Raw genomic sequence first — 18,427 nt, forward strand, 5'->3', positions numbered from 1 at the left:
GAATTTTAAATGGTAAAAATTGACACAATCACAATTTAATTACTAAATAGCTGTACGACAAACGTACACTAACACTATTTTAATGCCACCGTTTGCAAACATTTGTTCTTGAGTTATGATGTTATTTTACCGGTTATGCGCTGTGTATAAATTATTCAAACTATTAATTTCAGTTATCTTATTTTTCTGCCCCGGTTTTCTAAAGCATACTTACCTACTTCTTACGAGCCGTGTAGAAAAAAAATGCACAGCCATAAAAACGTCGCTTTATTCGGCTGCCATTTGCTGCATTCTGTCATTTGTCTAATGTTATTGAATAAGTGTTTTATTATTTTTCAAAATTTTTGTGCATTTAATTGTAAATATTTAATAAGATATAGTTAGTTAAAGGATCCATTTACTAATTTATGATGAGTGAACAACGATTTGTAGCGTATTTTTGAAAATGTGGGTGATGTTTTTGGCTTATATTTTATGGTTCTAATGTACTTTCTTTTCAGATTTGTGTGAATTATCATGGCTGTCGTACAGTTTTTAGTGAGTTTTAAGCTAATGAATCGTTCGCACAGATTTATTTTCTTTACTAACCACCGCAAGCTTTCCAAATCTCAAAAACGACCTCTCACAATGACAGATCTGTCATGTCAGGCTAGATATTGCTGATTGTAGTAAAAAAATAAGTTTTACGTCGTTATTTGCATCTAAATATCACGCTTAAGGATGCATCGAACCTTAAGAATCAATAAAAATCAATAGGTAGAAATTTTATTTGCGTGTGGTCATTGAGTCAATATGTTAAATTAGAATAGGTAACTCCAATTTAAACAACTGCGGAAACCGTTGTAATTCTTTAAATATTATTGTATCGAATAAATGTTATTGTTTATATTTAGTATATTTTTTTTAGTTTCAAAAGTGAAATGAGTAAGGATGAGTACATTGTGCTTCAATTACTGACAGGCTTGATCGGCCTCATGGTTTCCTTATAGGTTTTTATAATGGATACATCGGATTCCCGTTTTACCTACATGTTTAATCGTTCGACGCCATACCGCTTAAAAAACGTATCTGAAGGAAATGTGGATAGATTTCCTTGTATAAAAAACAATTCAAGATAACAAATAAAATTTTATTGTTGTTTATTGTACCTTAATTTTGTTTTAAACATTTCTTTACAAAAATGGTAACATGTGTTATGTATTCTTATCAGACAACTAGGCGTACTCGTTTACGCATATTTTGTACAACATTGTTCTCATCATTTGCGATATACCGAGCCTTTCTTGCATTCCGAGTAGTAAGTACATTCAAGAGGTGAAGGAAAGACCAAAAATGAATACATGCTACTTTTGAACATAGTTATGCAGAAAGCTGCCAGCCATAGAAAAGTGAAACTGAAATAATAGCACTTTTGTGAAAAGAGTGAATGAACAGTTGGAATGTTTTTTACTTTGACAAGTAATTAATAACGCTTACATTGTTTTTTTATAATACAAAAAAAAATACTATGTATTTGATTAGTGTTAATGATTTTTAAAGTCTAAGATGTGTATTTTGCCGAAAACAGCCAGCCCTAGTAAAACTCCCATGTATGTTGTGTTATTATGCATTAAACACATTATTTTATATTCATATTACGGCACTTCATTGCAAAGAATCACTTATAATATGTGTAAAAGGAATACAATATTGAATGATACTTAATTCAAACTTTAAATGTATGAGGTGACATTCTATATTAAAACATGTTTTATATTACAGGTATTTAAAAAAAAATACATTTATAAAATTAAAATACTTATGCATTTATCCACTTGAATTTATTTTAGAGAATTATATCTCTAGTGGCATTAATCTTCTCGTCAGTATATATACCTTAAGATTTTCCTAGTGCTGTTTTGAGAAATGTTGCTTTTGTGATCTTTTTTGATGTATGGGAGCGAAGTATGGAATCGGAAAAATAATGATTAAAGTAGGTTGAATGCTGTCAAAATGCGATCCCTCAGGCGAATTTGTGGTAAAACGATGTATGATAGGTGCACAAATGTCGAGATCCGTGAAGTGTGTAAGGCTGAGACATGCATTATTGACAGAATCAAGAAAGGGGTGGTGCGTTGGTTTGGACATGTAGAGCGAATGGACAGCGAAAGAACGGCTAAAAGGATCTACGATGCAAATGTTGATGGATGCAGAAAATGAGGAAGACCGAGAAAGACATGGCACGATCAAGTCCATCAAATACTTGAAGATGGACATGTCAAAAGTAGGAATAATCGGCGTGCGTGCATGAGATGTATGAATGTAGAGGAAGCGAGGTCTGTATGCCAAGATAGAGTGTTATGGCGTTCTATCCTCTCTGCCTACCCCTACGGGGAAACGGCGTGATGGTTTGTTGTTGTTGTGGTTGTTGTGATCTAAACCATTTTCAGGTGATTATTACTGTTTTTTTGTACAAAAGCGGCGTGTTTTTTTTTTAGAGAATTTACATTTCTGCATATGATAACAGCAATATCTTATTGTTTAAATATAATGGACTGGCTGCTTTCTGCATAACTATGTTATATAGTTACACATTATTAAATTCATATTTTGCAACAGGGATGGACTAGGATAGGAATTTCGGAAGTCTAGGTAATCTAGGCATATATACATGCCATAGGCTGGTTTAAGTGCATTGTTAAATTAATGTTTGAAAAAAAATGCACTGTTTTATTTGGAAACTGTGTAACGCAAAAGTCCAGTGTAATGTTTTTGATGTCATCAAAAATAAATCTTCAAGTATTTGATGGACTTGATCGTGCCATGTCTTTCTCGGTCTTCCTCGTTTTCTGCATCCATCAACATTTGCATCGTAGATCCTTTTAGTCGTTCTTTCGCTGTTCATTCGCTCTACATGTCCAAACCAACGCAGCACCCCTTTCTTAATTCTGTCAATAATGCATGTCTCAGCCTTACACACTTCACGGATCTCGACATTTGTGCACCTATCATACATCGTTTTACCACACATTCGCCTGTGGGACCGCATTTCGACAGCATTTAACCTACTTTCATCATTATTTTTCCAATTCCATACTTCGCTCCCATACATTAGAGTCTGAAAACCATAGGTGCATATATAATATTATTGAGACAGCTAAGGGTACTACAACACATTGAATTTAGTGCTCTGCTTATTCAGACTAAGAATAGGTCATAAGAGAAGTTGTAATAGTAGAATCATGCATTGAAATATGAGCTACTAGTTATGAAATTACTTTGTAGTAATCTTGCGCTGTTATTTTCCAACCCATTATGATTTTTGTAATTTTTATAGGAAACTCTGTCTTCTTCGTACTTCCCACCTTCGTTTTCAATTTTTCTCTTATTACTAAATTGAATTAATGAATTTTTTTTTTCAGAATGGATGATTGGGGCCAAATACTAATATCATTAAGTAGTAATTATAAACCAGTCCACTGCCAGCTCTCTACGCGTTTTAGGAAATAATGAACAATATTGCATTATGTTTAACCTGAGCACACCTGGAAACTTAGGGTGAGTTACATAAACAAACTGCTCTTGATATTCATTGCCCTGCGATTCTTTCACACTTAACAATTATTTAATTACTTGCAGGTACAATGGCATCTCCCAACTGTCTGATGTTCGCTGTACCCCTCAGTTTGAAGGTGGAGTGGAGCGCCCACTTTCCTCTCCCGGGGGCAAGTTGCGAGCCTTCCTTCACAGTGAGGCGCAAGCCAAAGTCGGAGACAGAAGTGCCAAGAAACCCACTACTCCTCGATTGCACGGCGAAGACATATACACGTTCCGAGAATCAGACAGCATAAACGCCTCTAATCGACTGAGAACGTCGGACAAACTAGATCCAGTTATCATTAAAAAATCAGATTTGCACAGATCCTCTATCAAAATGAACGGATCTATGAGATCCAATAATCTTCTGCATAACGGCGTACACGGTTCTGATAAAGTGGACAGTAATATGCAACCAGCGAGAGTAACAGTGCGGCAGAATAAAGACCTGTTCGCCAACTACCCCTCTCGTGATCTCAAGGGCTTTCTGGATGAAAAGCGGCCAGATGCTCAGGAAGATACCAAACACAGTATTATTAATAGTTTAAGTACGGGAACTTACAGTGGGAAGGGAGGGTCATATCAGGACTGCCGGATAAATGAAGCCGTTGTCAAGAAAGAAGTGGTATGGGCAGAAGAAACTCCAGTGCCATTATTCAGTACTCCGCCCAAATTTATACCAAATGTTCTTCCTAGGAAATTGCCCTCAGGTGAGATATTTGACTCCATAATCTATTTATACGTGGAACTTTCTTAATTTATTAATTTAAGAGGAAACGCAGTCTCGCTTTCCTTCTTACAGACGTGTTCACGTATTTTCTCCCTGGATTATGGCACTAGAGCAATGATTTTTTTATACACTATAGATATTTAGTGTTGCCGTGTTTCTATTGTTTTTTTTTTTTTGATAAATTGTTTACTATGTAAACTAGAACCATCCAAAAACCCTTAAAAGCGCCCAGTTTATCTGCTTTCTCCGTACGTACGGTATACAAATATGATATTTTTTTAAAACGCAAAAGGTACCAACACAGAAAATTTCTTTCTAAAAATAAAACAAAAACTATTTATTTATTTGATGCACAAAATACACAATTTTATCATAGAGCACAATTATAATTTTTCATGTCCCGACTTGTTAGAAAATTCCGTGTTAAGTCGGGACTCTTCTATATATAAATCATAAACACTTATTAACATATTAAACAATATACAAAATAATCAAAGCAATATACAAAATAATAATAGAAAAATATAAATAATAAAAATTTATACATGTCCAAAAATAAAATGCAGAAAAGTTATATAATAATACATGGCAATATGTTATTAAGAATTTATAGTAATTTTATAATTCAATTCGGTAATTAATTGATAGTAAAAATAAATACAAAATAATACAATAAAGTATAACATCAGTTCAGTTTTGAGATGCGGAATATGAGACAGCGAAACATTGATTTTGTCAATTTTAGTAAGCATTATCAGGCTGACGTTTAGTTGTCTTTTTCGCATTGTATTGGGTAGGCATTTGCGAGCGAGTGACAGATACATGTATTGTAGATTCCTAATCAATAAGAAATAATAATAATAATAATAGTTGTAATGTATATTATTATATTACAATGTGCAACTGTGTGACCAATTTCAAAAGTAGATTTATTTTCGATATATGTATTTCATTTACATTTTTAGTATGAAATATTATAAGTTGTGTATGATTAGTCATTTTATGTTATGTATAATTTTTATGTGACAACATTTACAACAACAGTATTATGTGGAAGCCTCTAACTGGACTTCTGATATGTATTTATAAAATAATTGTATAGTATAAATTTATAAATGTCTGTTGGCTTTCCAATGAAATATTTTTATTTTTTTTTAAAAGAATGCTTTATGACAAATTTAGCTACGTTAGTAAATAATTGTATGTGACCACTTACCGTTTTTTTATGTCTACCGGTTTCGAGACGTTCCCTCTTTGTCAGGACCCTAATTACACTAATACGCAAATCCCACTATACACCTTCACCATAGTAGCAGTTGCACAAAAAAAGAATAGTCAGTAAATACAAATATTTACTAACATTTAATGAAAAAAGTTTTGACACAAAGTTAATGCTTTAAATATGAGTAGTAGTTGTTAACATACCTATATGTAAATATTTTTCTGTCCCAAAATGAGTTTGTTGTAACTCCTGGGAGTACAAAAAAAAAATTTGTATGATTTAATAAATAAATAAATAGTTATGTTATTTTAATTTAATATTACTGAAAAAAGACTAAAATTACGATAGTAAATTGTAACCTAGGCTTAAAAAAATAAATTTATAATGAATTTCACAATTTTGCCTTAAAATCATAAAGAAAAAAATATTTAAGATAAAACCTTGTATAAAAACTTTAAGGTTGATGATCGAACCTGTGGGATCGAAAGAATTCATGACAGTGAATGTAGAGTTTCTTGTTATTTTTTTCTTCAGGCAAACCACCTCCGAGTACGTCGCGCAGTCGCCGCGGGCGTGGCCCCGCTCTGCATGAGGCCCTGCAGAGGATAAGGCCGGCGGAGTGGGCGGCGCCCGGCAGCGCGCTGTTCGCGTGCGGGACGCTGGAGGAGGCGGCGTCGCAGCCCTGGTCGGGGGGCGCGGCGCTGCAGCCCTGGTTGGAGGGCGGCGGCGCGGAGGCGGGCACGGGCCGCGCCGAGCGCCTGGCCGCGCGCCGCGCCGCGCTGCGCCGCCGCACCACGCAGCTCACGCACTTCGCCGCCTCCCAGCAGGCAGACTTCTTGCTCCATCACGGTGCTAAGGTAGCTATGGCTGCACTCTTGTGAGGAACCCGTTAGACAATTGAACATATCTTTTTTTATTTGTTAATAGACTTTCAAAATTAGCCAAAAATTTTTATTTAAGCATTGTAATTTTGAAAATCCCCAGCTAAACTTTGAAATTATGCCGCCCACGACGTCACGAGTTTAAGTCGGTGAGTGTTTACGACATTTAAAAGGTGAATCATGTACAATTCTAAAAACAAATTATTTCTACCTGCTAAACGCCAAAACACACTAAACGTCAAAAAACATGGCTACCTCGGAGACTGGAAATCCGTTGCCGGTTGCCACAACAACATGATATCACTACTGTAATTGATTGGTTGTTGTATACACGTCGTCACATGAAGCTGTGATGTACATTTTTATTGAATTTTTTATACATTTTTAAAAATTATGTTGTATCCCAACTCAACACAGGGCTGTTGGCCTCGTGGAGTTAGGGATATGTTGTTTTAGATTTTTTTAATATGTATCTTTGTATGATGAACTGAGCTCTTGTCTGTCTGTGTTATTATTGTCCCATCAAAGGTTGGTGGAAACTTGCAAATCTAAATAGTAAACTTACTACAACTATGCTCTAGGACCCGCTTCATCTGCTTTAAGATCTGAGAGCTTGTCAGGGACAAATGGTGTTAAGAGGATTAGAGTTTTTGCATATGATTGTACCTACTGTGTATTATGACAAAAGGGAATTCCGCGTGAGTTTAATTGGGTCATGTTAGGATCAGTGTTAGGACTTCGCCAGTATTGTCTTGATAATTTGATGATGATGTGCTTTGGAATGTGACTTGTTTTTCTTTCGTTGTTTGAGTGCGTGTCGTATTAGGCGAATTCGTGAATGTTTCCTAGATGTATAGGAGTTTTTTGTGGTTGTTTATTTTGTAATAAATACAATCCATTTAACAAAATAAAAATTTGACAGATGATGGATCGCGGGTTTATTCCAGCGCTTTTCCATCTTGGACCCAGGTATAAGCGTGGAATAAGTAACTATGGTCGCTATCACAGCTTTATACTAAGTATAACTTTATGCGAGGTTTAAGAATTTTTATTATACCATCCTTATTCTACCACTATGCCTAGGTATAATTTTATACCTGGTCTATAAATAAGACCCTACATGTCTTTTATCAATATTATTATTATGGATAACGTATATAGTGCCATTTTTGTGATGTAATCCCTCAAGGGTGATTTACATAGATTTATAAAAAATATTTTTTTGTATTATGGATAACTTATACAGCGCACCTGAGATCCAAATAGTCAAGGCCTTTGCAACAAATTCATTCAGGCCCGCAGGGCTGATTATATGAGAATTAACTAGCATGCAAATAGTCATGTTATTATTTTAAATTACAGATTCTTCGCTGTTCAATGTTAATCACTTATGTAACCAAACTTTTTGTGTAGATATTGAATACATTATATCTGTTAATTTTGTGCGGTTTTGGTAGCATTATTCTAAGTGACAAATTCTTCTTTATCGCATTTAGATTGCTCTGAACAAAACAAAAATTGTGAGGCCCAAATGGGTGATATTTCAAGGTGCTCAAGATCCTAACCAACCGAGGCTCGAGGCCCATCAACTGAGGCTCAAAGGGCCGAATTCCCTCGGATGGAACAGTTGGCAATAATATGGATAGATACTCAAAAATTCTGGTTTTTTTCATTATAGAAACAGCAAACAAGGTCGAAGAATGACAATTTCCGCATTGGAGGTCCGTTACTAGATCGAATATTATCTTCCCGCGGCAACACCACTCTCCTCAGCGCTGCAGACCGCAAAAAGATCAGGTAATCAAGATGTGGTGTTATATTCAACAATGAGCATACATAGACAAGTGCTGTATTAATCCATTACACTCGAATGCCGCCATAGAAGCGGCGAGCGTGGTAAGCCCCATTACTCGAGTGCAGAAATCTTATTTCTCAATATTTTTCACGTATAAGGTTTTGCAGTTTACAATATTATTTAAGCGAGGATCATTTAAGCACAATGAAATAATAAAAAGAAAAGAGAAACAAGTTTTTCAAATCTGGCATATTGTTTTACTTTGAATCCTGCTCTATCACTTCTTGAGTCCCATTTTCTAATAGCGAGTTATTTACAACTCATTGAAAATGGTGTCAAAATTTTAATATTTTGGGTGAATCGTAAGAATGCGAAATCTTTTTCTTTAAAATAAAAATTATTATGGAGCACCCCTGAGAGTTCCATTTCTCAACCTTGTCACGTTTGCCAGGACGGGCTGCAAGCTGGTGGGGGGCGCGGGTTGCTGCAGCCCCGGCTGCGGGGCCCCCAGCCTGGCTTGCGCCGCCTACTGCCCGGAGCACATCGCGGCCAGCCCCGACCAGCGCCTGTTCTCGCGCTGCACGGCCAAGTTCAGCGACAACACGCAGTGCCGGCTGCCCGTAGTCAACGTTACGAGCCACCTGCCCCTGTGTCCGGAGCACGCCTGGAAGAGGGTATGAAAAAATAAACTATTGTGTTACATTTATTAATCATTAAAAGATATTTTATTTTTGGTTGGCTGGAAGGTATATCTTTTAGCAGTAAGCCCCACCAAATTGCACCTATTTTTGTACTTTAAGTTTCAAATAAATAAATAAGTTTTATTTTTGGGGTTTTTTTATCAATTATTAATTTTTTTCTTTTTAAGAAAATCTCTTTAAAAAAACTAGTGACTATAGTCCTTAAAATGTAACATGATTAGAATGACAGTTGTCTATCAACATTAATATATAAAATCAGCTTTAAAACTAAAATAAACCTAATTATTAACGACGTTCTTACAAGGTTACATCATTTTGCAAAAATGTTAGAGATGGGACAAATTGATCAATGTAAATTGATTGAATAAAAAAATAATTCATTTGATGTTGTTCATGAAAAAAGTATGAATGTCTCGGTTTTTAATGAATAATTGTGTAAAACACACTATAATAGGCTTTTTTTTGCGTTTTTTATATCAATTTTCGGAAACGGAGTTTTATGATTGCGTGAAATAACTGATAAAATCTATTTGATCAGTGATCAGTAATTTCCCATCACTTATGAAATTAGTTTGACAGCTGTCATTCTAATCAAGCTATATTTTAAGGACTATAGTGACTAATATTTGTATATATAAATTTGAGATTTTTCGAGCCGATGTGAAGAGCTGTGGATTTATTGAGTGCGAGAAGCCATTTATTTATATAATAATGATTGATTTTTTAGGATAACTACAATAAAATAAGCCAAGAGTTAAAACCCAAGAAAGCACCCCGCAAGAGACCCAAGCCATCAGCCATGATCCGACCGCAAAAGAGAAATCGCAAAAAAAAGAAGCCACCGCCTCCCGAAATAACGCACCCGCCCGTTCTACAAACACAGGGTAATTCCTTCTTCCTCTTACTCTTATCCACACTAACGCAGTTATCTGATTGCAGAGTATTTTGGCAAAATCATCAATCCAGCGAAACTATATTTGATGTAATAGTGAAAAAGACTTTCAGTATACCTTAATTCTGAATCTTCTGAAAATGCAAAATATTAAGACGAAAATTAGTTAATAATATCGCAATTCAAAGTTCGTTCTCTAAAATACTAAAAGTAACGTATTTACAAAATCAAACCCTAAATATAATGTGAGCATTCAATAAATAATACCTAACTGTGTATATGGCGCGTTTGGTTAGACGGCCAACTGTGAAACTGGCGTCGCGGGTTCGATTCTCGCCAGTTGGAAGAAAAAAATCCAAGAAAGGTTTTTTTTCTTAATTGATCTGGGTGTTTCGGTGTATTTTTCATAACTCCCTTCCATATCTTCTCTTTCCCACCTGCTGACAAGCTTCTAAATTAGAAGCTTAGCGGGTTATTCCTTAAAATAATTATAAAAGCAATTTTAACTTACAGTTATATGTCGACTGGTTTCGAGGTTACTATCATAGTCATCATCAAGACTAAACTAACTTAGTGACATGGGTAATTCTATGTTCATATAAATCCTGATGATAAGGTAACCTTGAAACCGGTTGACATATTGTTGCTTTAGTTCATTTTTGTCCACCAGACCATTTTCAACAAAATTTAGATAAGTGTACAGGAGTTCAGAGAAAGCCTCCATTTATAAAATTTAAATATATATATATTTTTTTTTTAATTTAAGGGGTTTTTTACCGAATTTTATCTTAAGCTGTGGTCATTATTTGTGCCTATTTTGTAAAAATAAAACTTTAAGCCCCATTTCTGCAGATTTGTGTTTTGGTCTGTTAGACAAAAACGAATTGAAGTGACAATATAACTCTTAATTAAAGTGGTTCGTACAATTTTATAAACAAAAAAGTGTAAAATGTCCTGTCACAAAGTGTAAAATGTCATGCCACAGAGTGTAAAATGTCATGCCATAAAGTGTAAAATGTCATACCACACAATGTAAAATGTCATGCCACAAAGCATAAAATGTCATGCCACAAAGTGTAAAATATCATGCCACAGAGTGTAAAATGTCACGCCACAAAGTATAAAATGTCACACTACTAAGTGCAAAATGTCATACCACAAAGTGTAAAATGTCATGCCACAGAGTGTAAAATGTCATCCCACAAGGTGTAAAATGTGATGCCACACAATGTAAAATGTCATGCCACAAAGTGTAAAATATCGTGCCACAAAGTGTAAACTGCCATGCGCAAAGTATAAAATGTTGTGCTGCAAAGTGTAAACTGCCCATTCTCCTTTAAGTTCTTATTTGAAAAAAATATTTCTTAGGTTCGACATCATCAGCCTGTGAAGAGAGTACTGAGGAAACTGCCATGGGTCTACCCGAGGAATTCATTGGTGCTACCACCACACAACATATTGGTATTTAATTTATTACATCCAAAAAATTGTATCCTTAAAGTGCTCTCCTTCCCTTTAATTTTATCATGATCTTAGTCAAAATGTGTCTTCGAATAAAAAAAAATCCAAAATTGGTTCCTGAAAAACAAGGTTTTAAATTTTCGCAATTATAACAATTCTGAAGTTGTTATACTTTTAGACCTGAATTAATTCTTGTGGAATAAAAAATATTTTGCGTTGTATTATTTACTAAAGGAATTATAAGAATTTTAAAAATATATCGACGGTGGAACAGAAAAAGTTCCTAAGCAACATGTAGCCAACTTTACAGAAGAGCCAGTGAAAGTTTTTTTTAAAAGAAAAAAAAAGGTTTCAGTTTTAAAATTTTTATCTAATCGAATTTTAACAAATTTAATGAATCGTACCAAAATAATAGAGGAAAACTCTAAAGTGAGCAAATAAAAAACTGCACAAAAATTGTAAAAACTGTCATAATTGGGAACTATTCATATTTACCTATGATTTCATTAAAAATATTTTGTATTTTTTCAATCAACATCACAATTGTGTTTTTTTTATTGAATTAAAAAGAAACTTTTTGAAATAATTTTATTTAGGTACTTAACCTTAAAAACAAGAAAATAAAAATTTGAATTAGCATAAAATGCATAAAAAATCTTTTTCCTAAATATTAGGAAATTTTATTTACAGCAAAACCCCCTTTTTACGTTTTTCAAGGGAGCAAGAAAAAAAAGTGCATAACCGAGAAAAACGCTTAAGTGAGGAAATTAAAAATGTATGGAAAAAATAGAAATTATATAAAAATAAAATTGATTTGCTACACTTTAGTACACTTCCAGAAAAATTGTAAAAACGGTGTTAAGTGGAAATTGACAATATTTTTTTTTTCCTATTTTCAATGATTTCACTAAAAATAATTTTATATTTTTTCAAACAATATTATGTAATCTGTTTTTTTATTCAATTTAAAAATAGCATGTTAAAATTATTTTGTGTTTAAAAAAAAAATGAAAAAAGTATTTTGAATTTGCATAAAATAACATATAATAATTTTTCCCCTAAATGTTGGAAAATTTATTTATACGGCATCACTTTTTTTTCTATGGCATTACTAAAAACAACTGTCATATGACAAAATTGATCTCAGCAAAATAGTTTCCACTTTTATGACAACTTTTTAAACCATATTTTTTTTTAAACTTTAAATATTTCTATTGTTGTGATTTAATCATTGCATTTTAATGATATCAAAACTTTGTTGTTTCTAAACGTTTGTCAACTGCGTATCATGATTTGTACAAGTCAATGTTATACACATTTTTTTTATTTACCGTGATTTTATTCACCATTTTGGGCAAACGTGGTGGCGGGCGGCTTTTGACAGGTCGAATGAGTTTTGAAAAATTTTCAATGTAAAACCGGGGTTATGAAAAAAGTAAAAAATGTTAATTGGGGGGATATTTTAATGAGAATGTATGGTATGAAATGGGACCTAAACATTTCGGCGTAAAAAGCAGGAAAACATAAAATTGAGGAACGGAAAAACGAGGTTTAACTGTATTTAAAAAAATCTTTTATGCTTGAGAAATTATTTAATGGTTATTTATAATGGACACTGTATAGCTCTCAAACTGATAATAAATCCACTGGCGGCCTCCGTAGTGTAATGGTCAAATCTCTTGACTCACGCGCGGAAGGTTCCAGGTTTGATTCCCGGTGAGGACACATAAATTTAATCAGATTTTTCTCAAGCCTGGGTGTTCTGCGCGGTAATTCACCACTGTAATTGGGTCTCCCGGCCTGTTGTGCAAAAAAAAAATCATGACAAAGTTATGTTAACAATGAAACAAGTATTATCTTACAATAAATTATGTGTTTCCAATTAATTAAGTTTAATTTATTGAAAACTTGCTTAAAATATAATTTAGAAAGACGACAGGAATTCGCTCGAAAACAAACATACCAGCCAGAAGCCAGCTGTCAAACAAAAAAAAAAAAATTCTGTGCGATGCGAACTACTTACAAAGGTAGAAAAAAATTACGAGACGGTATAAACTAACATCGATATTTATGTACGAAAATGTGTGTATTTGTATGAAAATGAAAGTATCTTCATCGGTAACCTGTAATTAAACATGTTTGAAAAACAAATAGTAAACATATTCTAATTTTCATACAGAAAACTTAATTTTGCTTTGTAGATACAATTGAAGATAAATTTTAACTTCCTCTTTAGAATACGTATCCTGGGCTGAACGGTTTAATAAATAAACTAAAATGTAATATTGTGTAAGTAAAACTGAGTATTATGTATCGTTCGTTCGTACTCGTTCAGTCCATTTAGTTGCAATAGTATTACTTATTTTATGTTATATGGTAATGCATGGAAAAAGTCTGCGAGGAACTTGTATGAATCATTCTTAGTCCATGCTCTTCTCATATATTTATTTGTTTACAAGATCAAATCAATGATATATATTCCTGTTTCAAAAATTAAATATTTTATGTACCAAAAAAAATCATGTTTATTAGTGAAAATTCTTGGTGGAAGTTCATCGTAATTTACTATAGAAATAAACAATGAGTGATACTTGATTCCACAAATTTGGAATAAACTAGTAGATAAAAGAAGAGCCGAGAGTTTGAGTGTCGCCAATAATTTGTTATTGTTAAAAAAATAAACATTTATTGAATTATCTTTTGAATCGTCATTTGCTTCGTGGAATAACATGATTAAATATAATTAAATTAAACACTTTGTTATGAGACCACTATTTTGAAGCACTACTAGGTATAGTTTCGGTAAGCGCAGATCTTTAAGCGTAGTTATAAACTATTTTTAAAATTTATTTTTTTATTTATTTTCTTTTATCGAGGAAACATACAGTACAATTTCCATCTTAGAACAGGCTGTGCCATGTTAGATGGAGACTATCATAAACAGAGAACACTCCGTGTTCATTTTACATTAATTGGTTTGATATAGATTCCCTGTTATTAAGTATGTATATTATTTTTTTGCAATAAATTTATAAATAAATAATTACATAGTTTTATAGAATATACAGTTCGGCTTAATTCTAATGGACCAGTGATGTTTCCATATTAGGTTTATTACCATATCTAATCTTAATTCTATGATCTAAGGTTATCAATTAACTATTTTTAGTGCAAAAAAGAAAGAAAAAAAACATAAATGAAAGTAGATTATAAATTAAAATCAAAGTAAAAAAAGTTTTTTTAATGTTTGTATATCTACTACTAACATATTTACATAAATGGAAATAATATAAAAGTAATTAAAAGGTAAGAATTAAATAAATAAGAATAAAAAAAAACATGCTCAAATGCAAAAAAAAAACATTTTCAAAAAGGAAAAACATATATTTGTATACATACATATTTTAAGAGATTCAAAGAAGAAACTTTAAAATAAATAAATTTAAGTTAATTTAAAAAACATCTTTGACACATTATAGTAAGAAAAACAATATAATTTTTAGAAGTAATTCTAAAAGTAATTAAAAGTAGTTTAAAAGTATAAAAACATGTCAAGCATAGCTGAGAAAAAAGAAAGAATAAGAAGTATATGAAGTAATTTTAAATTTTAATTAATTTAAATTTTATTTATGTACAGTTTATAACTACACACGTAGATGGAAGGACCTGTTTCCGAAACTATGCATTTATTATTTTGGGTTGAGGTTTTAAATTTTAAATTGCTCTTGTTTCCAGTTGACGAAGAAGTGGTGGCACAGGTCCTCGGGCTGCAGGAAGAGGTGGCTCCCGCCCCTTCGCAGGAAGCCCAGATAGACCTGTCCACTGTCTTCAACGATATCTTTACAGGTAACTAATTGACATATCAATATACAGATAATTCTATAGCTCAGCTTTACTTGTATGTAGTATGTATTGAGAAGTTTAGCAGTCTCCTATATAACGTCCCTTTTCTCTTCCTTCTCATCTCTCCTCCTATCCTCTTTCCTCTTTGTCCCCTTTTCCCATTGAGAAATAGTATTGATTTAAGGTAATTTATATACAAATACAGTTATTTCTATTTTTATACATCGTACAATGTACAATTACACTATGTACAAAAAGTTCAATAAATAAAATAAATAAACAAATACGTACATTTATTTTATGGTATGTCCAAACAGTATTCCTATTTTCCATAACTGTACACTACGATGCGGTAGGTTTTTAAACTTGGGGTATAAACAATTATTTGCGCGGTGCAATGATCCAAATGACTTATTGCGAACACTTATATATTTTAGAAGTACCCGCGCTGTGATACAAAAATCAAATGCACTTACGTTGACAGTTTGCACTGCGTTTCCAGAGAAAAATTGATGTTTTCCGACAGAGAGAATTGTAATATTCTTATTAGAGTATCTTTTGTTTTTTAAATGAAAAATAAATATTCATATTCCTATGATGTACCAAAATATTTCAATTAAAGGTCAGTTTTCATTTAGTTGTAAATAACTCAATGAAATATGATGGGAATTAAGTTATGATAGAGCAGGGTTCGAACCACGGATTTCTGATCTGTGGGTCCGCAACACTACCACGGAACCACAACCCAGTTTCAAGAAGAATCTTACTTTATTTCTAAAAAGAAACAACAAGTTTAGTACCAAATAGATTAAGAAAGATTGTTTTTGACGTTGTGAATAGAGCTTTGCTTTTGTCAGTAAATATAAAGATTATTTGAGAAATGTCGGTAGAAATCTTTGGATTTTACAATATAAATTTCAGAACTTTACTCGGAAAAATTATTGCGCCAATATGAACTCTTTCATAAATGACTTGTTCAATTGTTTCTATTAAACTTATTTAGTTTCTTCTGATTAATAACATCTCAATCTATAATTTCCAATAATGTGATTTCTTATAGCTGAACAAAATGAAGAATACATCCCCACCCGAGAAGAGACGGAGGAATTAGAGCGCGCCTTGGAGGCTGTCAACCAGGATGTCAAGTCTCTGGAAAAGATGACGGCCTCGCAGGGCTCCGCCCTTCTCCTCGATGCCCTGTTGGACGAGAGAGCTCTCGCTGAGACTCTGGCCAGCCTCCCTGATGTGTTCAGCCCGTCGCCCAACTGCACTGCGTAACTGCAACATGAAAGGAACAAAGAGATAAAAAAACTTATCTGTAGAATTGAGGCTATTCGAATGCCATAGATCGAATGAAAAAAAAAAACAAATAATGTTCTGTTTTGCTTCCGTTTATGTCTTCATTACAATTCTTCCTCATTATCTTGGCCGTTGCTAAGCGTTGTGGTCTTACCAGACACTAGGTGTGTGATATGGCTCCATTCCTTCTGCGGTAGCGTTTAATGAGGACCCGTTAATTCCTTTATTTGTTTGGTTTTGTAGGAGACCATCCCCATACTCGCTTACTCCATTGTCCTTATTACTGCCAGGTTTTTGAAACTAGACTCGAGTAGTAATGAATATAATTGTAAGCCTTCATACAAAGTGCCGAATTTTTATTAAAGGGGGCAATGAAATAAATTTCAATTTATAAAATTTGGAAAAATTTATTTTTTCAGTTGAGCATATGCCACAGGATTTTCTTTATGTTTTCTCAAATAAAAAACAGAACGTAAATTAGTAGATATAGTTACTCATTTATTTTTTATGTTGCGCTGCATTTTTTAGTATTTTCTTTAAAAATACTCTCATATTTGAATTGTAAATAGGGGAATCCATCAACCCTTACAAATGAACAGAATCTGACAGAGTTCTACAGATAAGTTTGTTATTCGACCTAACTGACCACAAAAAATAAATCTACGGGTGTAGAAAACGTATTATATACGTGTATAAAATTATCTGCGAAAAACATTTAGTACAAAATTAAAGTTGATCGTTTTAAATAATATTTTCTGTCGTAATTTGTCAAATCGTTGATAGCTTATTCGGTCTCCTGCTGTAAGGAATTTGGTGTTATGTAATAGATGTTATAATAAGGATTAGGAATCGGTAATAACCATCGTACGAGAAGCGTCTCACTAATAATTATTAGTTATTCAGACTTCGAAACGGGATATGGCAATGAATTGAGTCACAAATATAATCGTAAAATATTTTTAAAAGGTTTGTTTTACGCTACTTATAATTCTTCATCAAACTAGTTTATATCTATTTTCCTATTAGTTTATAATTTGAGTGAAGTGAGAAAATAAGATTGTGATTTTTTATGTTTATTCTGACAAATATTCGATTAACTTATTAACAACTTTTCCACATAAATATTTTAATTCGACGATAAATATGTTTAATTCGTATTTATAATGTTGCGACAGAGCACTTCGTGTTCGGGAGTTTATATTAATAGCTTAGGTAAAAATTTAATTGTTGTTTTAATGATTACGTTTTTCACTGACTGAATCGATAACGTAAGTAATTTTTTCAGTTTATTTGTTTGTTACAAATGCATTTTATTGCTGCATTATTATTTCTAATTCCGATAAATGAAAACCTACAATAGTTTGTGTACTGTGGTAACAAAACGCATGTAAATACACACACAGTTTGAATTGTCATGAAAAATAAAATATTGAAGATGGAAAGCAAAAAGTCTGAAGTGTCATTAATTACAGCAATGTGAAGTGAAGTCGATCAATAAATCAAATGTTTTTTGTTTACCCCGTTTAATGGTTGCATGAAAAATTTGAAGAAATAGTAACATTCATCTTTCAAACAAGTTAGAATTTTTTTTGCTGTTATCACTGAAATTTTTAAGATTAAAATATTTTTATTTTTTTTATTTATTATAATTTTTCTTTGCATTTTACAATTGGTATACATAAGTTACCAATACAAAAAAAACTATTACATTAACACAAAAAAATTTCCACAAAGGCATGCCCTGTGTGTGGGTATACATTTATTTTTAATTAAAATATAGTCTTCTGGAAGAATACAATAGATATCAAAAAGTTAAAAAATGAATGCTAATATTAGAACACAATTTTTTTGTTGCTAATAATGTGAAAATTATAATAAAAGCATATTCTATTCATTAAAAAAGAAGCTTTTTAAATCTGCTTTTTTCTATCCATAATTTAAAAAAATAAATAAATTGATGTAATTGATTTCACTACCGTGGGTAGGTGAGGCGGGGTTGGGCGATTTCATTACGTTTTTTTTTTTGG

At 32.7% G+C, this 18,427-nt stretch overlaps 1 protein-coding gene across 1 annotated transcript; it reads left to right on the plus strand.

Moving 5' to 3' along the window:
• Positions 1-264: 264 nt before the first annotated feature.
• l(3)L1231 (zf-C3Hc3H domain-containing lethal (3) L1231) lies at positions 265-17,059 on the plus strand. The gene is made up of 10 exons (XM_088224718.1): positions 265-447; positions 3,402-3,537; positions 3,619-4,286; positions 6,063-6,385; positions 8,088-8,206; positions 8,656-8,878; positions 9,633-9,789; positions 11,166-11,258; positions 14,994-15,104; positions 16,162-17,059. Exons 2-10 carry the CDS (start codon positions 3,506-3,508, stop codon positions 16,377-16,379), a joined length of 1,944 nt encoding a protein of 647 aa, XP_088080844.1. The 5' UTR covers positions 265-447; positions 3,402-3,505; the 3' UTR covers positions 16,380-17,059.
• The last annotated feature ends 1,368 nt before the right edge of the window (positions 17,060-18,427 follow it).

The sequence above is a fragment of the Micrasema longulum genome, unplaced genomic scaffold, assembly GCF_059751315.1.
Source record: "Micrasema longulum isolate JH-2025_06_02 unplaced genomic scaffold, ASM5975131v1 h1tg000306l, whole genome shotgun sequence".
In the NCBI taxonomy this organism is placed as follows: domain Eukaryota; kingdom Metazoa; phylum Arthropoda; class Insecta; order Trichoptera; family Brachycentridae; genus Micrasema; species Micrasema longulum.